Source organism: Necator americanus, chromosome V (assembly GCF_031761385.1).
Source record: "Necator americanus strain Aroian chromosome V, whole genome shotgun sequence".
NCBI lineage: Eukaryota > Metazoa > Nematoda > Chromadorea > Rhabditida > Ancylostomatidae > Necator > Necator americanus.
In genome coordinates, this window is record NC_087375.1 from 23408766 (window position 1) to 23435971 (window position 27206).

At 40.9% G+C, this 27206-nt stretch overlaps 2 protein-coding genes across 5 annotated transcripts in view; one reads left to right on the forward strand and one right to left on the reverse strand.

Annotated features, from left to right (window-relative positions):
* The window catches only part of RB195_014959 (uncharacterized protein), a gene marked incomplete at both ends in the record, with an annotated part of 33902 nt that extends 26008 nt beyond the window's left edge, over nt 1-7894 (forward strand). For both annotated transcript variants that reach the window (XM_064205449.1, XM_064205448.1), the window contains 23 exons: nt 877-946; nt 1005-1202; nt 1262-1377; nt 1438-1551; nt 1603-1761; nt 1896-1993; nt 2120-2213; nt 2272-2362; nt 2420-2565; nt 2975-3131; nt 3190-3327; nt 3633-3766; nt 3868-4018; nt 4071-4255; nt 4559-4667; nt 4724-4898; nt 4967-5163; nt 5444-5558; nt 6252-6311; nt 6582-6668; nt 7280-7430; nt 7506-7653; nt 7751-7894. In XM_064205449.1, the coding sequence (XP_064061329.1) occupies nt 877-946; nt 1005-1202; nt 1262-1377; nt 1438-1551; nt 1603-1761; nt 1896-1993; nt 2120-2213; nt 2272-2362; nt 2420-2565; nt 2975-3131; nt 3190-3327; nt 3633-3766; nt 3868-4018; nt 4071-4255; nt 4559-4667; nt 4724-4898; nt 4967-5163; nt 5444-5558; nt 6252-6311; nt 6582-6668; nt 7280-7430; nt 7506-7653; nt 7751-7894 (3037 nt within the window). The remainder of the gene's footprint in view (nt 1-876; nt 947-1004; nt 1203-1261; nt 1378-1437; nt 1552-1602; nt 1762-1895; nt 1994-2119; nt 2214-2271; nt 2363-2419; nt 2566-2974; nt 3132-3189; nt 3328-3632; nt 3767-3867; nt 4019-4070; nt 4256-4558; nt 4668-4723; nt 4899-4966; nt 5164-5443; nt 5559-6251; nt 6312-6581; nt 6669-7279; nt 7431-7505; nt 7654-7750) is intronic.
* A 9585-nt stretch (nt 7895-17479) lies between these two features.
* RB195_014960 (uncharacterized protein) lies at nt 17480-27206 on the reverse strand (the record flags this gene model as incomplete). Of its 3 annotated transcripts, XM_064205450.1 has the most annotated exons (11): nt 17480-17667; nt 18437-18567; nt 18625-18820; nt 19849-20005; nt 21750-21879; nt 22746-22874; nt 23247-23333; nt 25087-25160; nt 25578-25719; nt 26881-27007; nt 27092-27206. In XM_064205450.1, 11 exons carry the CDS (start codon nt 27204-27206, stop codon nt 17480-17482), a joined length of 1476 nt encoding a protein of 491 aa, XP_064061332.1. The 3 variants fall into 3 exon arrangements, with proteins under 3 accessions (XP_064061332.1, XP_064061331.1, XP_064061333.1); XM_064205452.1 differs by lacking the exons at nt 18437-18567; nt 18625-18820; nt 26881-27007 and adding an exon at nt 26403-26445; XM_064205451.1 differs by lacking the exons at nt 18625-18820; nt 19849-20005; nt 21750-21879; ... (4 more) ...; nt 26881-27007; nt 27092-27206 and having other exon boundaries at nt 18437-18533.

Below are 27206 nucleotides of genomic sequence, written 5' to 3' on the forward strand. Positions count from 1 at the left end.
TAGAAGAACTGTTTTCGAAGTAACTTCGATCGATGAGTTTTGTTTATTCGTAGGAAGGGTTAATCTAGGATAATTTTCAACTTTTTTTCAATTTCAGAAGGTCATGGACCAGAACTCCTCTTAGTCTGAAAGAGTACAACATCGAAAGTTGTTGATATTTGAGTTCTGCAAGCACCTAGAACCAGTCAGTCGCGCAGTCGCTTAGAGGTCCGTTGTAGCCACAAGGCAGAAAGGGTTCGAAACCGCTCTAGTGCAAACCAAGCCTTTCATCCCTCTGGGTCGATAAATTGGTACCGGACATGTCTGGAAGGATAAAAACACTGACTTGATTATCGTCGGCTGGCCCCCGTAAGTCATTGTATAGGCCAACATGCGTTCCAAAACCTCAACGATTACGAATTCTAGTAAAACGCGTAGACGCATCCCAAGTGGATTGATACACCAGTGACTTTACTTTACTTTACTCTTTTAAAAACTACTCGAGAATGTTATTTCATCTTAAAGAAGCATATAGCTTGCAGCATTAACTTTTGTTCCGTGTTTTTTTCTAGATCCGTTGCCCTTTGGGGATAGTTTTTCCTTATTGTGAATGTAAAGAAATGCATTGACAAAATATGAAGAAAAGTGTAGAGAAAGAAGTTTACAATAATTACTTCTTCCTTGAGTGCCACAGTTTTTAATACTGATAGATAATTCAACAGTATTCTTCTCTGAAAGTGCTTTATAAACTTACTTCGCTACTTTACCGCTCCTATCTGCATTCAATACAGTTTGGATAATGTAGAATGTAACATATATACATTATATATGATTATTACGAATGTCACATAGCTTTCCTTCACTACAAGCGGTGATAAAAAAGAAAAACTTTTCCAGAGATGCAAAAACCATAACGTCTAAGTTTGTCCGTCACCAAGCTTTCCAGAGCGAACTCCAAGCCAACAAGGTTGATCACCTTTGTGATAGTTTATTTTTTTTTAATGAGATGTTGTCTTCTTGTCAAGGAACGTCTGGACCAACTACAACATGCAGCTATTGATTTGGGCGCGGAGAAACCTGAGTTCACTGGTACAATCGATCCTCAAATCACAGAACTGGCCCACCAATGGGAACAGTTAGAGAAGACTACTGAAGAGAAAGGGCAAAAGTTGTTTGATGCGAATCGTCAACAACTTTACGTACAGAGCATTGCTGACATGAAGGTAAGTGAATGTTATTGTGCAAAAAAAATGTTGTTTTCATTCTATTTCCTACAATCTAGGAGTGGGCCAGTCAGCTGGAAAAGGAAATGACCCGTGAGGATCAACCTGCTGACCTTACGACTGTGAACGTTGCCATGCAAAAACAACAGATGATAGAGACTGAAATGATCAAAAAGTGTGTGATTTGATACCCTCGCTGACTTACTGAAGATAACCAGTGATTCGTGTTCTTAAGAGCACATCATATTGATCAACTAATGGAAATGGAGCCTCAACTTGAAGAAATGCATCCAGATGAACTGGAAGATATTCGTGCTCACAGACTTGCGGTGCAAGAACAACTTCAGAGGTATCTTAGTCGAAACAGGTCTTCATGTCAATGTAATTTCACGTAATATAGGTTACAAGCACCTCTGGACGATCGAAGACGCCAGCTGGAACGCAAAAAGGCAGCCTTCCAGTTTGGTCGCGATGTCGATGATGAGAAACTCTGGATTGCTGAGCGTTTAGTACTGGCGCGTGCAAAACAACTAGGAGAAAATCTTCCAGATTGCCACAGGTATGAAGCATTTCTAGTTTTTAGTTTAATGTTTGTTCACATTGAAACCCTCTTGAGTGATTTTGTGCACTGTGTCATAGGATGACAATTTGTTACATGATGCACATGTTTCTTCGTAATTCTGTAATGCTTAGGTTGCAAAAGAATGCACAACTGCTGACGAACGAAATCGAAAATCATGAGCCATGGATTGAGCGCATATGTAGCAATGGCAGAGAATTGATTGATGCAGGTGCGTTGATTGCTTCAATTAAGAATAATTTCATGAGCAACTTTGGTACTCTGAAAACGCTGGAGTCCAATGGTCGCGTGCGTTTGGTGGTTTTTGTAAGCAATCTTTTGCCAAGGTTTTCTTCAGGACATGAAAATTCGGCAGCATTCGAACAGAAAATAGCCGAACTTCGCGACGCTTGGCAAGAATTGAAGGATGCGCTCAAAGATAGGAAGGACAGGTTAGAGAAATGTTCTACAATCCCGCTGTTAATTTTTTTGACGTTATTATGACTTAAGGCTGGCCGAAAGTGAGAAAGCGCATCAATTCTTGTACGACTGTGGCGAGGCAGAGGCTTGGATGAGCGAGCAGGAACTCTACATGATGCAGGTACTCCCTTCTTGGAATTACCATTAAAGATAATACGGCATGGTTCTTTCCTTTCAGGATGAACGTGGCAAGGATGAATTCTCGACCCGCAATCAAATCAAAAAGCATGAACGTCTTCAGTCGGATATCGACAAATTCGCTGATACAATCCGAAATTTGGCAGTAAAAGCCCAGAAATTCGTTGACGAGCGAAGCCCGCTTAGGTATGACTTGGTGAAGTCTTCTGTGATTGTTATTTTCTTCCAGTCTTCATGAGTCGGGCAGGTGTAGTGTAGCGGTTAGAGGTTCCGCTTCCTGTACGATCGGACGTTCGAATCCGCCCTAGTGCTCACCAAGCCTTTCATTCCTCCGGGGTCGATAAATTGGTACCACACTTGTCTGAGAGGACGAAAAACACTGACTTGACACATCGGCTAGCCACCGCAAGTCATTGTATAGGCCAGATACACGTTCGTAAACCTCAAACGATTCTGAATTGAAGTGAACGTGGGGGCGCATCCCAAGCGGATTGATTAACGCCAGAAACTTTATCCTTTATCCTTTATCTTTATGAGTCAAAATTCTTGAGAAGATAGTCTTCTGCGAAATTTCGCGAACCCATCTGCTTTTCAGCGACCAGATTGCTCTGCGACAGTCCCAGATCGAAAAACTGTATGCAGGTCTCCAGGACTTGTCTAAAGAACGAAGAAAGAGGCTTGATGAAACTTTGGAACTCTACGCTCTCCATCGCGAAATTGATGATCTACTGCAGTGGATAGCCGATAAGGAGGTTAGGCTATCTACTCTACAAATACGGATTCACTCATATTCTACTAATAACTTTCAAGGTGGTCGCTGGAAGCCAAGAGAATGGGCAGGACTACGAACACGTACAAATGCTCCAGGAACGATTTCAGCAGTTCGCAAGAGACACAGAAAGCATTGGATCAGAACGAGTGGCGCGTGCAAACGATGGCTGTGATGCGGTATCTTTCGCTCTTTTCACTTCATTTCCCTTGATAGCGGTTAAATGCGTAATAATGTTAAAGGTGGGGTTTGAACGTACCGGCTATATAGATGAGTGAGAAAAAACATAAAAATATATTTCTGCTTGACTGAGTGGAGTATAACTTTGATAATCGAGCACCTTAGATAGAAATGGGAACTGTTCGTTCGTACTTTGGAAAAAAAGGTTAATTAACCACATTAGGGGAAGTGAGAGTTACGCATTAATTCTTTACATGCAGCTTTGGTTGAAATTTATTTTTTGAATACTGTGTACCAATTACAGCTTATTGCTACCGGCCACACCGATGCACCTACTATTGCCTTATGGAAGGACAGCCTCAACGAAGCTTGGGAAAACTTGCTGGAACTGATTGATACACGTGCACAGATGCTTGAATCGAGCAGACTTTTGCACAAGTATGCCCTTACTTCAGTACATTCACATAACTAAATCTAGTTCAATTTACATTAAGTTCGGCTATAAACTTGCTTTAAAATCTATACGAGTCATATTTCAGGTTTTTCCATGATTGCCGTGACTGCTTGTCTCGAATTCTTGAGAAGACACATGCAATGCCTGAAGACTTGGGCCGCGACTCGAGTAGTGTTGGAGCTCTATCTAGGAAACATCAGAATTTCCTTAAAGATATAGATGCTATCGGAGAACAAGTATGTTTTTTTAACACTTGTATAAATCAATAGTATGAGTAACTCTTTTAAGGTTGCTCAAATTGAGCGTGATGCTGGCGAACTGCGCGACGGTTATGCTGGCGAACGTGCTCTAGAAATGGCAGCACGTGAGTCTGAAGTTGTGAAAGCGTGGAGGCATTTGCGTGGTTTGTGCGATGCCCGAACATCACGACTAACAGACACGTCGGACCTCTTCCGGTTCATGAACATGGTCCGGTAAGTACCAGTCAACTAAAAGTAAAGACCAATCGAACGAGGCAAAAGAAGGAAAATGAATGAAGTGATTAGAAGAGAACCTTGCTTTATACTAGTGCAACTTTGAAACTGTTCGAAATCCGGGCATAGGAATGCTTATGACATGGGATATTTTTTAAGTGAAGGTACTTTTCCACTAGGTTTGGGAACCCTAGTCTTATTTTCTTTGTCGGATCTTTTCCGCCACATTCCATTTTTACTACTCTTTGATGCACGTTAGGTTCTCCGTTTTTTGTTTTTCCGCGCATTATTCTCCCAATTTAGTGATCTACTTCTTTGGATGGACGAAGTGAAACGTGAGATGACTACCCAAGAACGCCCTAAGGACGTTAGTGGAGTAGAGTTGCTGATGAACAACCACCAGAGCTTAAAGGTAAACCGTTAGTACTGCTTAGATTTTTGCTTGGTGTTTAACCAGCGGGTGTTTAGGCTGAAATTGATGCCCGTGAAGACAATTTCAATGCTTGTATTTCACTGGGAAGAGATTTGTTGAATCGCAAGCATTATGCATCCAGTGAAATAGAGAAGAAACTCATCAAATTGACGACTGAACGAGCAGAAATGATGAGGCGATGGGAGGACCGATGGGAGTATTTGCAGCTTAGTGAGTAATTGTAACATTTCTGTGAGTATGAAATGTAAGCTTCCCGTTTTAATTGATAACGGTTTCAGTCCTGGAAGTTTACCAATTCGCTCGCGACGCTGCTGTAGCTGAATCATGGTTGATGGCACAAGAGCCATACCTGATATCTCGCGAATACGGTAGAAGTTTGGAGGAAACCATAGCGTTCATCAAACGTCATGAAGCATTCGAAAAGTCTGCGTCTGCGCAAGAAGAACGATTCCTTGCACTCGAGAAGTTGACAACGGTTTGTTTTTGGTTCCTTGCGTGAAGTTGTGGAATTAGACTTATTTCATGCAATCGTTTTCTTTGCAATACCCTCCTCGCAAAGCAGAACGATAAGCGATGTTTATTCTTATTTGCTTTCGCGGGTCTTTTTTTAGGACCCACTTGAGACTTGTTTTTCGATTCCACCAACAAAGAACGTTGACAAAACTTTGACAAGTATTGTTACGTGTGATTCGCAATCCCATGAACTCATCATCCACGCAAAAGTTATCCGATTGTCCTGAACAGCTTCCTTTCAGTTCGAGCTAAAGGAAATGCAACGACAGGAAGAGGAGGCAGCGCGTAGACGTGGTGGCCACCTCGGTAGCCCGTCACGATCACAGCCCCACGAGACTTTTGGTTCTGATCCCGATGGTAAGATTTTTTGTTAGTTAGTGGTCGGTAAGCATTTCGTTGAACAAATCTGAACCCCACTTTCACTTCAACTACTTTATTCTCTTTCGTCGTTGTGTAAAGTAGATGAAGAAACATGCTCTGAGTGAGTGGTTGCTGCCTCCACGAAGACTCTTTCTGCGCAAATCGCATGCGCAAAACTTCGATTTTGCTAGTGTTCTCTTTTGTTCCTCATTTCTCTTATCTTTATGCGAAGATAATACAGTATTTTGGGGACTGATTAAGACAAGTTTCAGTAATGAGCTACAGTTACCAAACCCAACGATTTCTTTTGATATTAATATATACTATAATATTATAGCATTTCAGCTAACAGACTTTTCACCCTAGTTGCTGGATTTGTGGAAGCATAGAATAACTTGTAATATCTAGTAGCGTCTAAGAAACTGTCATGCTGGACGCATTGATCTCTTCTTCGTTGTTTATTTTTGAATGACGTTATGAAAACTTGGCTTTCTCATTCCCTAATCACTACTTTTCATGCATGTGTAAAACGAATAGAAGCTGTGTGTTTGCTATTGTTTCACGATGTTGTCTTGTTGAACCTATAGCTTAAATACGTATCAACTAGACGGCATGGTCATAGCTGTTTATTGTCTTAGTTTCTTCTGGAATGCTGTTCAGTTTGTAGAGTGCTGTGTTGTGAAATTACAGACTTCAACATGACGTTGAGCAGTGTCGACAGTGGAGGAGTGCCACGAACCAGTACACTGGGTTAGCAGATTTATAGTTACTTCTCGCTAATTCTCAAATTAATTGGCATGCTGTAACTTTAACAGAAACCAAAGTGAAAATACCATAGTTTACAAAACCAGTTTTTTAAAAGAAGATTTTGTTATGAAATACTCGTAAACTCTGGTATGTACTCACTAATGGCTCGCTTTCGTCAACATCTTATTTTGCCGGGCAGATCGTATTATACCATCAATTCAACTGTTGTGTTTTCTTTGTTGTAGTGGTTGTGTTAGTGCAGTGAGGTTACAGAACGCAGTCGACTGTCTACTGGTGAAAGCAGCGGCTGGCGCATGTCTCTTGCTCGTGCGCCGAAATTCGATTCTCGTGATCCTCGTGGTAGGTTCATTGAATTGGGCAGTGACTGACCAACATCTTATGTTTCGTCTGTACATTTTTCCTATACGCCCGGTAACATCGGTAACATTTTTTTCTTGAATTATTTGTTGATGATGCACTTCTTGACGTGGTCGTTTTCAGTTTTACTGTTTTACTGCGTAGGTTTTCATCTACTTCATTGAATACCAATCTATTAGTGGTCCTTACGCTTTATATTAGCTCAACCCAAGTAATGGCGAAGTGTACATTGATAGATTGACGATAGATTAATGATTCATCAGCATTAATTTCTGGGAATTCAAAATTTCACAACAAAAAAGAGGGATAAATGTGCTCGCTGGGCACGAGACGTCCTCTCTCATTTACGGTTTCTTGCCATATAATCAAAAACAATGTGCCTGCATATAATTGAAAGGTTTTTTGCTGTACGTTCACAAAAGAAAATCCTCAGTATGTAATGTGTCGAGAATCAGGCAACTTACAAACGGCATGCTGAAAGAAACGTTAATTAGCAAGTTGTTGTGGTTGAGATAATGTTTCATTTCACTTCATTTACGAACATTATGTCGAATAGTGTTGATGGCCCATAGAATGAGTTATTAATGTTTCAGGTGCAAAGACCGGTGATGCGTTTGAAGGTACATTGATACGAAAACATACGTACGAATCACTAGATCGAAAGGCATCGAATCGATCGTGGGAAAAATTGTTAGCTGTGCTTCGAAACAATGAGCTGACGTTCTATAAGGATGCGAAACATAAGTAAGACCAGTAATTGTAGTTCTTCTCCGTTTTTCGATCTTCCAGAGATGTAGGATAATGAGAAGTCCGTTTAAGAGAGGAAGGGGCTACATTCCACAATGAGCCAGCGGTTAGCTTACCAGGATGTTCGGTGAATGTTGCCCAAGATTACCAGAAGAAGAAGAATGTGTTGTCGTTGCGTATGCCAATCGGAGCGGAATATCTTCTTCAGTGTGCAAGCGAGGTATTATTAACGTTAAACGTGCATGTGCTACTTCCGAATTGGTTATTCTAGAACCTTCACTTGTAATACGTTGAAGCACAAAAACTACCATTTTTAGGAGGACTGCCAACGATGGCTTACCGAACTGCAAATAGCAACCGGTCAGTCTCAATTGGAGGAAGGATCTCGTTCGCAAACACTGCCCGAGGGAGCCCAAGCAAAGGCTAAAAAGGGCGGATTTTTCTCACGGAGCAAAAAGTAATGCGCGTGGATCTGCGTCTCAAATCTAGTCTGTTTTGCATGGTATATTGTGAGCTTGACTGGAGCAAGTCGTTGTTCTATTCGGCATGCGTGAATAATCCTTCTCGACTTGACTTCACAGCCTACATAATTTGTTACCCCAACTTCGTTCTTTTCTACTACGGTTCGCATGCACCCACTATGGAGACTTTGTTCAGACGATGCACACATGCTGTTTTTGAATGACAGTTGTACGTTCCTATTATTTTCCAGTGGTACACTTTCCATTTTGGACTAGATATTTTATAGCATAAGCATACTTATAGATGAGTTGAAGTGTGTTAGCCACCTGGCGATGGGACCTAGGAGGAAATTATTTTTCTTTACGCACTCTATATTTTCGAATTCGTGATAATCCTTACCCACTCCACATGCAATCGTGCAAACTTGTACTGGTCTCGGTTAAGCTGGGCAGCTAATACGTCGTTCTATTTCGGTAGTGTTCAGTGGCTGTTGGACTGCTCTGCTTAGTTTATGCGATTTCTTCGCTCCTCAGATGACGCCAGCAGACCTCAGCTACAGCGTTGCTGTTCTAGTGTTCCTGTTTGTTTTGTTTTATATGCATCGATGTGGCTTGTCTCTGACCGAATCACCAACAATCATCGCTGGCCATCGTTTCCTTTAAGTAATAATAACGGATTACGATTGCAGTGTGTGTTCTGCATATCGGCGTCCGTACTAGTTCGTTTTCTTTCCAAAACACTTCCCTTCTGTCTGTTCACCATCCCTGTACCTTTCGTTCACAATAACCCTAACACAACAAAGGCAATCAGAACGCTAAAATCGCGCGATGTCGATATAGCAGAGCCCCACTAGCGAATTCGGTCGTAACCCGCATACCACACACAACACTTTCTTCAAGCCGTATCTCATTCTACACTGCCTGCTCTCGTCCATCGTTTCTCGTTACTGAATCTGAACTCAGTACCGTACACATCCTTCATTTGTTTTGATCTGTTATCTATGGGAGAAAGAGCGCGTTGCTCCGGGCCTTTGAGAATTTTTAGCATAAAATTCGCTAGCTGGACCCCTCTGCTTGTCTCGTCTCCTTCATATATTGTTATTTGTATGAAGCGATTCGTAAGCCTGTATATGTTCTCCTTTCTTGTTCTCTTTTTGTTTGTTTTGCGATGTTGATACGATCATATTAAGCGGATCGAGAGCTTTGTTTGTGCGTCACACTATCTAGAGCGTTTCCTTTCGTCGAGCATCATAGGTGACCTGGTGATTGCGTCGTCCTTTACCAGCTCATCTTGCTCATAGCTTATTGTGTTCACCTAAGAATTATAATTTGGTTACGATAAAAGATAATTATTTTGTTTGCTGATCTTTGTTACCATTTTTGGGATTTGTGCTATGAAAGTGCAATTCCTGTCATGACTTATGCGTTGTACTTACTACAATGTTGACCGGGATTATTTGTAGAAGGATCTGTAAAATTATTTCCCTACTACATGTCCATGTAACAAAATGTTGTTGAGTTACAGTAGTCATATTAGTTCTGTTGGCGAGCCCTGGAACTCGAATTTCTCTGGTACAATGTTTTAGATTAGCACACCCGAGCGGTGCGGAAGATAGGTGAGGCTCTGCAGCCACTTTGAGGATTTGTTTAGGGATATGATACGTATGCATAGAAATATCCATATCAGGTTTTCTTCTCCTACGTGGTGGCTGGGAATGTTTGGAAGAGTTAGCTTCATCGTCTTCCTATTGCGGACTCGCAGCAGTACTCTACAAGACGAAGATTCTTGTGGACATGTCCCCTTACAAAATAATTTTAAAAAGTATCTTTTGCAGAAAGGTCACTATATCTGTTAGTGGTGTTTGCGAGAACTTCTGTTGATAGTGGTCAAGGGCAGTGTATCACAAAACTGGTGATGTTGGGTCTCTGTGGGCAATTGTAGAGCTTGGCGTGTAGATTACGAGTGTAAGCGTGGCCCCACTCGATTCCCCGTTTGTCTCCAGAAGGTGCGTTATAACGCACCACCTATGTACGTCTCCCGGTTCCCTCAATAGTCCATCCATTGGTTTTACTTCGATTGGCTGCTGGAGAAAGGCCAATGATTGTCGTCCGCAACAGAGATCCCAACATACTCAATATCGTGATGTCTGCCTTTAAATTTTGGAGGAGCTCAAATTAACAAATCGATATTCTCCAGTTAAACGCGTACAATTTTTAATCAATAAGTGTGAAAAACGTCTAAGGGAAATCCGCATTACGTCTAGAACGAGAAGGAGATCAATAAATGGGTAATATCAGATACGATGGGGCGGATGTAACGCAGTCGGTAAGAAGTTCTGTGGCTGCGCGATCGATCAGGAGTTCGAAACCCCTCCGGCGCCAGCCAAGCTTATCATCCCTCCGTGGTCGACAACTGAGACGAAACTTCTCTGGGAGGATAAAAATACTGAAATGATTCATCGGCTAAACCCACAAGTCATTATACAAGCTTCACGCACGTTCACAAACCTGAAACGAATTCTGAATTGAAGTAAACGTGGCAGCGCATCCCGAGCGGATTGATGTCAGACATTTTATCCTTATCCTTTCTCAAATGCATTCGCGCGAAGTGATCACCAATCATTAGTCATTCCGCGTATGCGAGGGACCGTTTAGAGGTGTTTGCGTTCAGGGCAAAATTGAGTGGAAATCAGTAGAATTGAATGGACGGATTAATATTTGCAAACAAAATTAATATTTGGTCAGTATCAGCGCGTTCTTTTCCTTAGTTCCGCGTTTCCTTTGTTCCTACATGCAGTTCCATCTTAGTCGGCGCACCACCTACACACGAAGCATGCTGTCCGGGCAAACCATTTTGTACAGAGATGGCGGCAAACCATTTTGTACAGAGAATCCACGTTTCCTTTGTTCCTACATGCAGAGTTCCATCTTAATCGGCGCACCACCTACACACGAAGCATGCTGTCCGGGCAAACCATTTTGTACAGAGATGGCGCCTTGAGTCCTCAGTGAAAGCGTCCCCTGTCCGGAGTCTACACGAGGAAATGTACGAGAAATTCTGTCTAATACGAACATGAAGACAGGATCCAGCACTGATGATCTTAACATCAAACACATATTTTCTAACCTTCATAGAAAGACATTTTAGATCGCAATAAAATAGGCACACACATCCAGTCGGTTGGTTGGTTCAGCGATGAACTTCTCCTGTTTAAGGAAATCCGAGTGTAGCGAATTCGGAAAGGGGTTCGGGTGTGGCTGCACGATCAATGGTTCGAGGCTGCTCTGGACTCTACCAAGTTTTTCATCCCTACAATATCGATAAATTGGTAGATTTGCCTGTGAGAATGGAAACATTGACTTGAGGTATCGGCTTGCCTCCTCAAGTCATTGTCTAAGTAAACACGCATTAGTAAACCTCAGCGAATCCAAAGCATTCGAATGCGTTGGCTCAAGGATTCATACGCTATAGACTTTATCGTTTTAAGGGAACATGGTGTCGGTGTGTAGCTATTCCCGACGAGGACGAGGCATACCAGACATATAGCCCGTTACTCTTCCCAGCAAACAGACGCATATTCGTGTAAAACACTACCCTTTCAGTAAAGACTATGTAATAAGTGAAAAGTAGCCAACACAAAGGACGAGGGGAAGTCAGGACTACAAAAAATCAGAAAGAGAAATCAATTTTTGTGAAACGGTTGAGAGCGGCAGGACAATGGATTATTTTACAAGTAAAGTTATATATCTATTTAATTAAGTTCTGCACAATATCTATGGAACTGGATGAAACTATAATAATCAAGTCCATATTCCTTGATCTTGTATTGAAATTTTAGCGTTGTGCTCTATTTAAATTTTCCTAAGGCAATTTCCATGTGCTGAACTCTGAGGTAGTATGGTGTCATTGGGTAGCCATTGATCGTTTCAATAAGCATATGTAACCCCTTTCTTTTTATCTTATTTTATCTGTTTACTTCTCCCTTCTTTAAGGTTTTCTCAGCCTTTTACCCGTGCTTTTGTATTCAAAGAAAAAAAGTTGAAATGTCTTTTGCTCTAACCTTTTTCCGAACTTTCTGAGCTCTGCTTGTTTATAAACTTTTTTCTCACCAATTTTGGTCGTTATTCTTTTATTCCATCAGCAGCTCCCATCCAAGGTGCCACAGGTTTGATTCTTTGTGGTTAGTTCGGCGTTATATAAAGTTGACGGCTCAGCACCTCTTCCTATTTATGTTTTCTTATTATGCCAACGAGGTTTAGGTGAAACTTTTTTATTGGCCTGACGTTTTGACAAACTCGTCTTTTTCAAATGCCTGAAAATGGTTCGAGGTCTTTGATACCATGCATATCTCATCAAACTCCTCCTCTCTCCTTGCCAAGCCTCGATATTGTTCGAAGTACACCACGCAAGACCTTCAAAAACAACTGACCAGTTCCACTGACTAGCGTGGTTGGTAAGCCACCGCGTTCTTTAAGATTGTTACCAAGGCGAATGAGATCTACGCACTGTGCAGTATCCTTAAGTACTGGTGTCTGGATAACCTTTTCTTATATTTCGGAAGATGTCTCTTTAGTTTTAGAACAGCCACTGTTTCCATCTTAAACAGCCGCTGCTAAACCTGCGAGAGTTTGCCTAAAACTTAGTGGATGTGCATCACTCGGCTCTGCATGCCTAAGAGAACCAGTGAGTTCGGAGAAAGCTCTCTATGCTCTTCGTTTTCAAGGGTCTTGTTTGCTTTCCAGACATTCTCTTTTCTTTTTCTCGAACATCTTCAAGGATCTTATTTGCTTAGCAGAACATCTTGAACATTTTCGAGGATGTTCCGTGCTTTGCAAAATTTTCTGAACCTCTTCTGCAATTTGCTATATAGTCATGCGGACTAATGTGGATTGCGGAACCACGCTGAATTCCGCAATCTTATGGTCGATGGGAGCAAGTTGTTGGAAACTGAGAAAAACAACAAGGAAGGGGGGAACGGTCAAGAGGTACCCGTATGATGTGCCACCACGTATCCAGGAGGCTAACGAGCATCGTTAATTGCACCGCGCGTCTCCTGATACCGTCATAATCGCTACAGTAGCCTGATTGCTCCTCTTGTGCTATGTCTTCAAGACGCCCTGCCCACGCCACCCTCCCCTCCCATTTCGCCGCGTCTATCGCTTTTACGACGATTTTTTTTTCGCCGCGCCTACAGCTCTTATGATGCGCTTTTAGAATCGAACGTAAAGGGAAGTACATGGTATTAGATGTTGTTCGAAGGTCTACATAAAGTGTGCTTGTAAGCTAATATAAAAGAAGGAAGGAATGAAAGAGGTTTGTATAAGTGTTATGCCATTTACAAATGCGAGTGAAAATGAAATTATCCTGTTTCGACTTGTTAGGTGGAAAACACTCATTCATCTCTGGGAATGCAAGACATGTTTCAAGAAATGTACCATTGATTGGTGCTATGCTATCTTCTTTACTTTTTTTTTCGCTTTCTAATCTTCTTTCTTATATAGCTGGATAAAACTGGCATCCAACGATTAACTAGGCGCGAATAATGCCTCGCAGACGTACACAGTACCTAAAGGTATATCTCGAAGATACAAAGACCTCTGTTCGCAACTAATACACCTAACCTGCCATATTGATTTTATGCAGGGAATAGATAGAAATGAAGCGATAAAACGCTGTTGAAAGAAGTTCGAAGAACCATACAAACTTCTATTATATAAAGTTGTATAAAACGTACATGCAAGTATTGAAATATTTGACATGCGCTCTATATAAACATATCTAAGTAAAATTTTGAAAATGTAAAATGTAGAAAGGAGTTTAAAGAATGTACACAAAGTAATAGGCGCATAAAGCTGCTGTTATTATAGCTGCTGCAGTTGAAAGTTGAACAGGAAAAAAATCCGTTGAATGGCATCGTGACAAACACATACTTATGCATTGCTAGTTTATATAGAAGAATTAAGGCATGAAATGTGTTAAATTATGAGATGTGTGAAAATATATGCATATTATTCTTTTCGTTGTAGCATCTTTTTGGGGTAATTTTTATTTATGTAAAGTTACATTGGATAGAAAGATCTGCTTCTTCTCTTTTATTCCCAATAATATGCGCTAAGTTTACTGTATCCGTACATCAGAATTCGCTGCGGCAATTCGTTTTTCACTCCTCCTCCCTTCAAAATTCGCACTATCCACCGCTTCGTCGCGGCGCGAACGTCAGGGAGCAATAGGGAGGTGGGGTGTAGGTGATCACTGGAGGATGTCTAGGTGGTGGAGCAGCAGCCGTAATTACGCAGAGGAGCGCGGTGCTGAAAGGAGGAAAGGGGCGGTCAGCTGGTTTTCACGGTTACCTCTTGTCCCGCACCCCAAGGAAGGGCACACTATTTAAAGTTTGTTCGTTCTGAGACAAATGGTTATTCCATCCTGCGACAACCCGATTGACCGCTGTGTAGTCCGTTTTCGAGGCAAAAATTCGCATTTTTGAAGTACGAAGACAAACGGCAAACGCAATTTTCATGCAGAGTTCATTCTTTACAGATGGCACCAATCCTGGATTTATCTTCTCGATCAAACACAGAAAAAAAACATGGTTTCGAAGATTTATTTCACCACCTGACACTCCACATTAATGACCTGAATACACAAAAGTCAGTAAAATTAAGGAGTCAGTATAGAACTCCCTCGTAGAGTGAGGAATTCTCTTTCGAACGATGTATATCGTTCTGGAACTTTTTGTTTCCATGTGCCTTTTTCACTTTGTAATAAATGTTGACAAAATAATCCTCAACCTAATATTTCTGCACAAGGTAGTGTTATTGTTTTTGTTTTTGGTAATAGAAGCGACATGATGACATCATTATTTTCCTATGTCAGATTTTCTGTTCCTGTCCCTGATGTGTTGATCCACATTTTTAAAATTAGTTCTTGAGATTCTTGAGATAGTCCCGTAGTGCTCATAGAAGAGCCGGGCAGCAGATAACACCATGAATTATTAGTGGACGATGGATTTCTTGTAAGGTGCCTACGCTTTGTGTTTTCTGCAAATACAAAGCAAAACACAAAAAAATAGGCCTGCACATTTGAAGAGTGCTGCCCCAAATATGAGGTGCGACACTTTGTCACCTTTTCTTTCCTTTCTCTTCATTCATTCTTGCATCTTCTGGAAACTCATTTGCAAGGTTTGCTCGTTTAGAGCGTTGAGGGGAAATCCCAGAAGGCAATGTGTGATGTCTTTTGGTTAGAAATGTGACGTAAGCAATATTAATGAATACAAAGTAGTTTTTCCGTACTCTCAATTAATATATTTATTTTCTGACACAAATCATAGTTGGATGAAAGAAAATTCGACACAACAGGACGTACAAGATCTTGAAGAAAGCAAGAAAACAACAATTTTTGAAACATCAATCGTTTGCGTTAACACTGATGTAATCAACAGTGGTTTCGTTCTTTCCAGTGGCCACAGTTCGCATACGATTGGAGGACTGTAGCGACGTCTGCGAGTGTGTACAAAAAAGGAGAGGAGCGGCCGCGATGCGGTCTCCAGTAAGGAGAAAACTGCCGCCACCTGGGTATGGATATGAGCGGAAAATGTTGAAAACATGACAGACATGAAGAGAGGAAGTTCAAGAATTTGATATTAAAGTGTGATTCGAAAAAGAAGTAACTGCTTCAACAAATTTTAAAAAAATATACGTTTACAATTAGTACGCGCAATATTGAGAACCCGATATTGTGTTAAAACAAAACAGTGTAGCATATACAGTCACGTGTTATGATATTATGTAACAGTTTGTAAATATTTCTAGAAACATCGCACAAGAGGTGACTCGTTAATTATCGTGCAGTTTTTACAAGAATGCCTTGGTTCTAAAGAAAATACAGGAAAAGATCCTGATGATGGAGGAATTTGGCCATTTTTTAAAACTATACGGTGTAAATTATATCATATGGGTCCCAGGGAGAAATGAAAGCAGTACTTGGAAAGGCGTTTTACTGACAAACGTTTAACCGCACTTAAAGGGAGCGTATCACAAACCTTTCTGTGGACAAATATAGAGTTCGAAGTGTACTTTGCGAGTATTAGCCCGTCGTATTACTTCATTTCCACCTAATCGTTCTTAACAACGATGTGAGAAACGGTGTTTGTTCGTTCGACGTAAGTGGAAACGCACCATTCTCGTACACGCGTGGCATCCATGAACGAACCTTTGAAAATCAGTGAAGCCTCCTCAACTGCGTATTCAAGTAAAACCAATGAATAGTCTCCTGATGGAACCGTAGCGTGCACGCGTGCGCGTTCAAATGTATAATACTTCGTAGTAGTTAAAGCGTTCCCACGCCGTTTTTTTAGGACGATTAGTACGCTCGGTTCCGTATCCTACAGCCCGAACTCTTTATTTGTCGTTAGTTCCGTGATACGCAGCCCTTAAGCGTCAACAGAACTCTTCAACACTTGACAACTGTAGGTGGATCGTATGAAACAAGGCGGATGGCGCATCAGTGGCTACGCATGTAATCCTGATCTTGAAATAGAAGAAGAAAGAACTGTCTGAAGAACTACCAGAGGAGATAAAAGCAGCAAATGGAGCAGCGTTCTCGCCAACAACAGTACTTCGCCGGTACGACTAAGCTGTCGTGTGCAACAATAATGCTTTTTCACACACACATCTCACGGGGAATGAAAAGTGTGCACTCTTCAACCTCTTAGACGTTGTTGTGATTGTTCACATAACAGTGCAACAAGTTTTGATCTCTGATAGAGAGTAGGAGGCGTTTGTACCACTCAATGTAGGAACACCGTTCAGAGTGGATAGGGTCTGGTTCTATTGACTTTTTTGTGTTTCTGAGCACTAAATTCGGCTTAAGAGGAAGTTTTTAGACAATTCTCAAGGATCTCTGGGTTGGGTATTGACGCTTAAGGGTCCTAATTTAGGAAATATTGAGTGTTTCTGGACCTAAGGTTTACGGACAAAAGAGGAACTGCTTGGCGGTGATCATTTCCATTGGTGTGATCAACGCCTTCGAGTTCAACTCAGAACTCGTTCACGCATCTGATCTTCACGATGAATTATGGGGTCAACCGTTGTGCGCATCGTTCGTGTCCGTACTATCCCAGACAAGCCTCCAACCAACATATTCGCTTCGCAAGGATAAAAAGCCTTGCGAAGCGGCTGGGTGGCTTTGCGGCGTTTTCGAACGATCGGCAGAGCAATCCCAGCGGTACCTCTTGTATTTCCACTAGCCCTACATCTAGTATTGAGGGAATGATTTTTCAGAGTCAGACCTCTTTCTTTCAGGGATATTTCTCTTTCTTTCGCACATCAGCCACAAACGAGTTAGATCCGAGCTATTTCAATTCATTTTGCCCAGATTAGAACCTTTCATGTACCTAAACGATGTGGAGTAGAATCTGAATCGAATATTTTTGTCGTCATCCTATGGAAAATAAAACAACTGGATGGAGGCAGCTCTCAGTAGCCATTGACTGTTATATTACACTTATTTAATAATCCTTTAATTTATAATGGATTTCTTCGGCATAGAATCAGAGAACCTGCTGGAGTGAAGAACAAAACTTGCATTTAGTACAGCCCACATCCTTTAAGCTTGGAAGACAAGATTGTGTCCAGAACACTGTCCAGAACGAATTGCACTTGTTGAGTATCAGTGGCGCAAGTGAGATGAGTGTAAATCGACTTCTCCCGATTCTCATTTGCCGCCATGAATTGCGCTTCTATGTATTTGGCTGCTTCATCGTAGTTTTCACCGCCTAAATAAAATTTTATTGAAAATTGAGAAACACAACTTTTAATCTTTCTAAAATTCCTTTATAACGTTCTTCTCATTGATTTGCTCAGTTCAGGTTAGCAGTTCAGTTCAGGTCAGATTCTATTTTAAAAGCAAATGCAAACAATGAAAATTTTCCAGCTGCTTGAAAAGGTGATAGGCGCTTGGTGCCAGGTCTGGACTATACGGCGGCTGCGGCAGAACCATCCACCAAAGCTCCTGGAGCTCCTGGAGCGCAGCTGACGCGTCGTTAAAGGCATCACCCCACGAATGTGAGATGGTGCAGATTTCAGGTGGAGTATTCTTATAAGGGATAGTAGATTATGGAGAGGAGGGTGATCCATTTCTTCCTAATTGCCGTAAAAAACGGCCCGGAAGATGCGGTGCGTGCACAAGGCTGGCGCGCTCCAGTCGAACTCCCTGTGGAAAATAGTGCGCCAAAACGCCTGAAGCCGTATCTTCCGGGCCGTTTTTTACGGTAATTAGGAAGAAATGGACTTGATCACCCTCCTCTCCATAATCTACTATCCCTTATAAGAACAATCCACCTGAAATCCGTACCACCTCAGATTCGTGGAGTGATGCCTTTAAATGTGTGTGTGCGGCCTGGCGTTATCTCAGTGAGACACAACACCTTTTCTGTTGGCCAATTTGGGCTGCTTCTGGTCGATCGCCTGCTCCGATCTGGTCGGTTATTGACAGTAAAAACTGAGAGTTTGGCTCTATGGAAGGACCTCACAGCGGATGATTACCTTCCAATCCCACCAAAGGCACAGCAAAACTTTCTTGCCCGCTGATCCAGCTCCCGGGTTCGTTTGGCCAGACGCACCACGATTGGACCACGATCATTTTCGGTTTTTCTTCCACCTTGGAGTGATGCCACCTGGGAATATGGTATGACCCGATGTGATGTTTACATCGTTAGATATGGCTCACTAACTCCTGACACAAGGCGACTCCTGACACTTGTAGGATTGATGAAATGAAACAACGCAAAGTGGACTTAATCCGTGAACATGAATCAATGCCAAAAATATCCGACGAGGCAACTCTTTTTGGGAAAAGGAGGGTTGGTGCGCCCAAAAGGTCCTCGTAAGAGCTACGTAAGCAGGTTTCTTGGCCTAGGGTCTGAGCTACTGAACAGGGTTAGCTGGTCTAGTGATTACGTTGATTGCCACAACTAATTTAATAGACCAACAGTCACTTTTTGCCAACACCCGTCGTACTGGCTTCCACCTAACTCTCTCTCTCCTCTTTCTCTTTCTCTCTCTCTGGAAGCGTGACAGCTAAAAAAAAATCGTTCGAAATTCGTTGTGGCTTCCTACTCGTTGGGTGTAGGTTGCGAAATATTTTCGTAATTCGTCGTAAATAAAGCCTAATCAACGGGAATGCGGAGATTCATTCGCAAAACGACAAAACGATGGCTGCTACTAGCTCGGTCATCTTGCATTTAATACATCTTGATGTGAAAGGAGCGGTTGTGTCCCAAATGTAGGAATCCCGATAAAGTCGCGAAGCAGCCGACTGCGACTACGAGCGAGTGAAGATGCGCGCTGGCAGATCGAATCTACAAGCGCCAGTGTCATCGACCTGGAATTGCAAGTATACTAAAGCAACGAACCATGGTTAGAGGCTCAATCTCAAGAAACCTGTCTAGGTCGCCATTAAGTCCACTTTTTGGGTGTTCCCCCAATTCTCTCTTCTACTTCTGTCCAAACAAGTGATGAGAGCAGCTTTATACTTTACGGTTTCATTTCGTCAATCCCTGGTGTAAAGAGCCCAATTGTTGGGAAAAGTGATGCCTTAAGTGCCCCTGAGTGATTTCTTGGCTGGAACCCTCCATACTAATGGGAAGAACTCAATACCGAAATATTTCCGGAACTGTCCTCCAGCTTTTTTTGCATTTATGAATAAGTCCAGTTTTCAGGCTACAACCTAAAAAAGCATGAGCAGCAGGCAGCACATTTAAAGTTCTGGTCACCCGAGTAAGTAGTGGGAATTAGTTTGTTAGTTTACGGAATGTTTAACTCCAAATAAAACAAATGTCTTTCAAGGTTTGCCCGTGCTCGCTCTCAACGTGTAGGTGCGTGAATGCAGTGCTAGTGCTCTTTACTCGTCAGTAACTTACGATACAACGCTGTTTAATGAAGAAGCAAGATCTAACCTTTATAGTTCGGGAAAGCTATCCGCAACGATCTTCCATGTCCTATTTTCTTTTCAAAGAGATCCTTCTTGTTGAGGAACAAAATCACCGATGTGTTGACGAAGTACCTGTTATTGATCACTTGGCGGAACAGCTGCAGTGATTCTTGCATCCGGTTCTGGAATTTGATTGCTGCAGAATTATTAACGGTGTTTTCACAGACGGTTTACCGTAAGAACACTCGCCCAGTTCCTTCAATTCCCTTTCCTTTTTACTGCATTGTGAGAACATCACAATTCTATCCTTTCGAGGGGGTATACAACAAGAGGAAATTGAACTTTTCTTTGTTCATTCCAGTTACAAATAACTTGCTTTCATCAACATTGACTTTTTGCGATGAGGACATACATATGATAGATGGAGAAGGTAGATTTAAGTTTTTAAAACAGAATAGCGCAATTTTTCTTAAGAGCAAGATATTGGAATAACTGACCTCTGATGATTCCGAGGATTGAACTCTACCTTGGGGAAATGACAGTTAACAGAGAATTCGAAGAGGATAACGTCATACTAGGGGAGAGAACAGAGCCATAATTAAAAATAAATGAAATGAAATTCTTCAAGGTTTCAATTCCGCAAGGTGGAAATTAGTCCTCGAAATCAACAACAATGATCACAGCCACAATTAAAAAATAAATAAAATAAAATCCAAATAATAGAACGGATAGTAAGAATAATAGTCGAGTAAGTAGTAAACGTTACACAAATGATAATGCAGTGTAAAATCGCGAAAGTGGTCCTGCACATTTCGCGGTTTCCAAGAGGTCAGAAGTGCACATAGTACAGCTAGCTAAACTTCCAGCTCCGAGCCGGAGTTACAGTCAGCATAAACCATGCTGCACCGGGGTGACAAATTACTTCCTTGCGATCTCCGGCGAGCGCAACAAATTCCTCAAAATTTAGTTCTTGTTATTTTGAAAGTCTTCCATTCTTTTAATTCTAATCTAATTTTAATAATGAAGCACGCATGTGGCGTCAATGTCAATGTGGCGTCTTCAAGATTTTGGTTGAAGGAAACTGATTTTCTACCTCATCGTTTAGTGAATTGTGCATTATTAGCACTTTTACATGGTCTTAGAAGAACCCTCCATCACTACTCTCCCGTTGTGGAAGACTTAGGTTGGTTTTCATTGGATTTTTGGGCTGTTTTGTCCTATAACTGTACATGACCAGCGCCCTCACCAGTGGAATTTTTGGGGTTTTGCTGCGATTAGTAATACTAGGAACGCCAATTATGCGCAGTTATACTAGGAGATACAACAGAAATTCAATCTTTGCGAACCAAAAGCTTGTTAAGCTGGTGGCGAGTTAAATAAACGATACAGTAGTGAAAAACGACCTGTTTGTGTTATTCATGTGATATCAAGCGATGAGAAAATATCAAAAAAAAAATCGAAAAGAGTTCCGAGGGTGAGAAATTCGGTCGTCCTGTAGACCGCCTTCACCGAGGACGCAACGCTTCACTCTGTTACGAGACTTTTAGGCTCGTAACAGGATTGTCACTGTGAAGGTGTTCACTGAAGTTCTGGTGGGAACACAATGGAGTGAAACACAAAAATTGACTATTAGAAATAGAATTAAACTAATTAATCGAATTAATATAGAACAAAATACGATTTTTGACAAGACGGTAAGCACCTTGGGACTTCATTGAGTTCCCGGGAATAAAAAAAAAACTAAAAGTTTTCTTATGGAGACATTCGATATTATTGGCTCACAGGTATGGACTAAGTGCCTGCACCCCCCTCTTTGGAAAATTGAACATGAAACGAGTAAACGTTCCAGACAAAAATCTAATATTTCTCGTTCCTCACTAACCAGAATGAAAAAAGAGAAAACTCAATGTATTGCTGTAATCGTACCGTCGTGTCATCCTCCAACAAAACTTGGTCGTACTCGCTTAGAGAAGCAACGTAGATCACTGCTTTTGCGTCGTCGAAACAATGAATCCATTTTTTTCGTTGCGAACGTTGACCACCAACGTCGAATACTCTGAGTTTTTTCTGTCAGAAAAGTGCTATTCGGACAGCTGAAGAAGTGGTAATGTCGTAGACATAATTATTATATCTGCTAGTAATTACTGTCTGCTAATAATTATTATAACTGTTATATCTAGGTAGTACCATTCTAGCTATAGAATATTAATTTATAATAATAATAATTGAAAAATAAATGAAATTAAAATGAATGAATGAAAATGAAAAAAATGAATGAATGAAAAATTAAATAATAAATGTAAGTGGTAGGCGATGTGGTGATCAAAGTTAAAGTGAAAATCACTCTATCTAAGTAAGTAACTTTTCAGATGTAGTGAAAGTTTTCATAATGACGTAGATGCTCTAAAATGTGATGTGTGTAACTGCAATCCATAAATCGATGAGAATATTTTATTTCCTGCGAAACACCAGCCCTTTTGGTATCTTTAGCAACTCAGACTTCATTTGTTATATGGTTTCTCAATACATTTTGAAAGTTTAGAATCTCTGAGAGTTTAGGGAACTGTGTTTGTTCAGTAAATTAATTGCATCTGTTAGCCACAGCAGTTCCATGAGATGTGCCTTTTTGCTTAGCTCTGCTTGATTTGATGTAATTTTTTTCGAACAAAGCTGAGCTGATAAATAGCACGTCCAAGTTATAAAAAGAGTAAAGCAGAAAGCAGAGTAAAGCAAAAACACCTGATAATGCACAGGTGTTTTTTCTATGCCAGAGGCATGGAAAAGACGAACCCATCGCTAATTTCATCCGGCAAAAGTAATTTTAAAAAATCTACGGTATTTTCAGTCAATTTCTTGGTTGGATATTGTTATCAGATAGGAAGTGGTTTAATCGAATGAGATCAAAATTTGGTGAGAAATTACCTCCACAGCTTATTCTTCATAGTGAAACAGACTTCGATAACACCCATAGTTGCAATGCGGGTTCGCAATATATCCTGTTCGGTCGGAACGAAATTCTTGTCATATATCCTATCCAGAGAGTCGAGAAAACTGAATTTATTACATTTTACATTTTATTTTTATGTTTTTAACAACAAGTTATATTTATTTAGTTCAAGTAATTAATTAATAATTATATTTATCATGGCATACTTATTTAGCTTGAGTAATTAATTATTTATTAATTATACTTATCATCACTAGAGAAAAAAGTGATCTAGAAAAGATATGAGAATTGTGCACTTTGCCACTGTGCATGGAGAAGCAGTATGGCACGAGCTTGTCATTAGACTTTTCATGGCATTATACCGTTATATTATGACAGATGAGCATTTTGTACTATTATATGCGTTGTCATGAATGCTGTTCTGAGATTTGAGAAGAACATTTTAAATCTTTTAAATTCAAACGTTACGTGCTCACTATCTAGCAGAATCATGAAGGTAGAACTCGTCTCTTTTCTCAAACGCGGCTTCAACACCTTTGTCGTTCCATAGAGTCTTTATTGCCCTAAAGAAAAGAAAGCATAAGTGAACTAAACACAGGAGATGAATCGTTAGTAATGTTTTTGACCTATTATTGACGAGGTGAGCTTTCATTTAGCTACCAAAGATTCATCGATCACTACATCGACTGGAATGACGCCACAATCCCTTCATTTTAGACCACCTGATCCGTACGACCTCTGGATATCGATGTCATGCGATGTTAATAGTCGGGTCCATATTGGACGAAGTTCTTACATACGTTGGTAACAATCTAATTAACATCGAAAATGGCTCCGAAAAAAAGAGACACGTCGTGCAGACTCCTATCGGAACAGAGTCGTGCTACGTTCACCCTTAAGTTCTGTATTCGATTTTCACGTTTTTGACCTTGACGCCTTTTTTGACGCTGAACCGATCGAAGTCAGAAAGATAGGTCAATCTTTGTTCCTATGAGTGGTCGGGCTTTATCACGATTCATCAGACGAACTGGCCAAGCCAAATCCAACCATTGCGCTTCATTGTGGTTGCGTGATGGTTAATGGTGTTGTAAAAATCACATCACGTATCTTCTCGAGGCTTGGTTGGAGCTAAAAGGGCCCTGCCAAGAGTGCAACCGATTGCCTAACGCGTTCAACCCGACGAACGCAGCGCATCCGCGCAAGAATCGTCGCCGCATCCCTTTAATGGATTCGTCGATCGATGCGTTTGTAGATTCTCTCCAAGCATCAGTTTCCGCCCGCACCGCCCACATATTGTGTTAAGCAGGGTGAGTGGGGAGAAAGGGCCTCCTAGAGATACTCGAAAATTCTCATAGAACCTGAACATGGGCTCCGAGAAGTTCTCGAGCATGAAGCGGTCGTCTTTCGCGAGAACGATTTATACCGGCGGTCCTGGGTAGAACCGCTCTGGGTCTTGGTGGAAGCGTCTTTATCGTTCCGAGGGTGAGGCTGACCAGCGCCGACTACATAGATACGTTGACTATTTAATATTTTTCAAAATGAACGTGGGTGAATCACTGTCACTTGCTGGAATTCACTCTTCGAAATAAAAAGAATGGCGCAAGAGATACTCGAAAATTGTCATAGAATCTGAACATGGGCTCCGAGAAGTTCTCGAGCATTAAGCGGTCATCTTTCGCGAGAACGATTTATACCGGCGGTCCTGGGTAGAACCGCTCTGGGTCTTGGTGGGAGCGTCTTTATCGTTCCAAGAGTGAGGCTGACCAGCGCCGACTACATAGATACGTTGACTATTTAATATTTTTCAAAATGAACGTGGGTGAATCACTGTCACTTGCTGGAATTCACTCTTCGAAATAAAAAGAATGGCGCAGTAAGTTTGCGCAGTCTAAATATTCATAGTTTGGATTAGACCTCTTCACCGTATCTGTGCACATGTTAAAGGCAGCATACCACGAATCTGAGGTGGTGCGGATTTCAGGTGATTTGTACACGGGACAGTAGATTATGGAGAAGAGGGTGATTACGTCCATTTCTTCCTAATTGCCGTATAAAACTGCCCGGAAGATGCGCGCATGCACAAGGCGCTCCAATCGAACTCCTTGTGGAAAATAGTGCGCCGGAACGCGCGAAGCCGGATCTTCCGGACCGTTTTCTACGGCAATTAGGAAGAAATGGACGGAATCACCCCCTCTCCATAATCTACGATCCCGTATACGAATACTCCACCGGAAATCCGTACCACTCCAGATTCGTGGGGTGATGCCTTTAAGGATGAGAAGCAGCACCTAAGAAGGCATTGCAGTCTAGACCTACTTATACATTTCTTCGGTGAGCGGTTGAAATTCTTCTTTCCTTTCCAGAGTTTTCATAACAAGCGCGGCATATTCCTGAAAAGAGTCTCTTGATTTCTAGTGAAAAAAGAGGAACAAAAGGCCTTTGAGAATTTAAAACGGAATGAAAACGAATTAAAAGAAGCGTAATAGATATGTTTATGGTAGTTTATTCCTTGCTTTGAGACCCTTACTGTTCCTGGCATTATCGTATTTTCTGTCGCATTTTTAGAAATTATTTCTCCTCATACATTTCTCTGCACATAGAATCGGCAAATAAACACAGCAAAAGTCCGCGTAAAGGAAAGGTATAACAGAGAGTGAATGTTCCTTCTAAAGGAACATCTACTCAGTCTTCTCCAGTTTCTTTTAAACCTCCATTCGTTGGTGTTCCATTTTTTTCCAAATTTCGGCTCGTGTTTCTATGAGTCTGCGCCAGCTTTTAAGTTCTGTATTCAATTTTGTGGTACTCACTGTGCACTGTTTTGAAGCGAAGGATATGTTGAGCGCTCTCATTCCATCGATGAGAGCTCCCATAGACTGTACCGTATTTGCGCAAACTACTGATAACTTCTGTGCTGCCTCGTCCTGCGAGAAACCATTATCGTGGATGATCCTGAACTAATAATTGGAGAAGCGTCAAATACTGTGCAATGCCATGCTATTTCGTTCTTTTCGTTTTTTGTTAATCTAGGTGCAGAAAAACTTCGTTGTTAGGCCCCTAGCACTGTATACATTACATACTATATACTGTATTATACTGAAATTAACATGCGATTTTCTTCTCAAGTTTGTTTTAAACAACAAATACTACAACAAACCAATTAATAACGTGATCTACATTGTCGTTCACAAACTTCTTACATTGTCCAACTATGTATTTCTTTGATCCCTTCATGTAATGTAATTTTTTCACTTCCTGATTCTTTCTTGATTGCTTTCCTTGAATAAAAAAGAAGTAAAATTAGAAAATCGAAGCACACTACGTTTTTGAACAAGAAGTCCTCTTTCAAATAAAAAAACAAAATAAAAAAAAACATTTTTCCAATGATTTTATTTCTGCATACATCTCTAAATTAAAAAAGAACGCCCATGAATTACTCCCCAACCCAACAGCTTACAAATACATACATAATTCTCTTCGTAGGAACGCACCATCTTATTCTCTTTAAGGGAGAAATAGAAAAGTCTTTTTCACGAACTGTGTGATATCAAACTTGATGCAAATAAATGGTTACAGCTTTATATTTTGATGAAATCTGCTTCTTGGCAAAAAGTTACAGCAACTGATAAACCTACTTCATTTGCTTCAGAATTGTGCTCTTTCCGCTTTCTCCTGCTCCTGAAATTGAAAGTTATTGCAACTTTGCTAATTGAAAATATGTAGAATAACAAGGAGGTTTATGGAACAGTGCATAAATCAGTTTTCGAATGGTTGCGAATATCAGTAGACATTTACCATGCGTGCAGTAAGCAGGATTTATAGGTTTTGATCAAAACATCAACCAGTCTCGATTGTGAGAGAAGACACAACAGCTGGTTACAGAGATATTTTTCAGGAGAATAAAATCTACTAGTTCTTCAGAGGATTTCTCTGTTATTAAAAAATTCATGAACTGTAAAATTTTGATGTGAAAAAGGTGGTAAAGCGTTGGATATACAATTTCTACAAATAGCTAAAAAAAAGGAGATCCATGTTTTCTTATATTGAATGAGATGTTTTGGTGAGAAAACTATGCAATGCTTTGTTAAATGCTTTGTTTATTTATGGCCTCACGTTTTTATAACTCCGTCCTCTTCAGATGACTGAAAATATCTTGTAGTATTTGATAGCATGCATATTTCAGCAAATTCCTCCTCGTTGTCAAGGCCCAATATCTTCCCAACTACACTACACAAGAACCCTCAATATGAAGTTAAACTGATCAGTCTTAGCGAGACTGTTAAAGGAAGAAAGAAAATGGAAGTTTAGTCATAAAATTTCATACCTAACAAAAGGAGTTTAATGACGGTTTCTTCCGCTTTCTTGTCCTGTTCGATAATGGCGTTGATTTTTCGGCTTCTTTTACTCATCTCTGCAGTCGCCGAATCACAGTTGCCCAT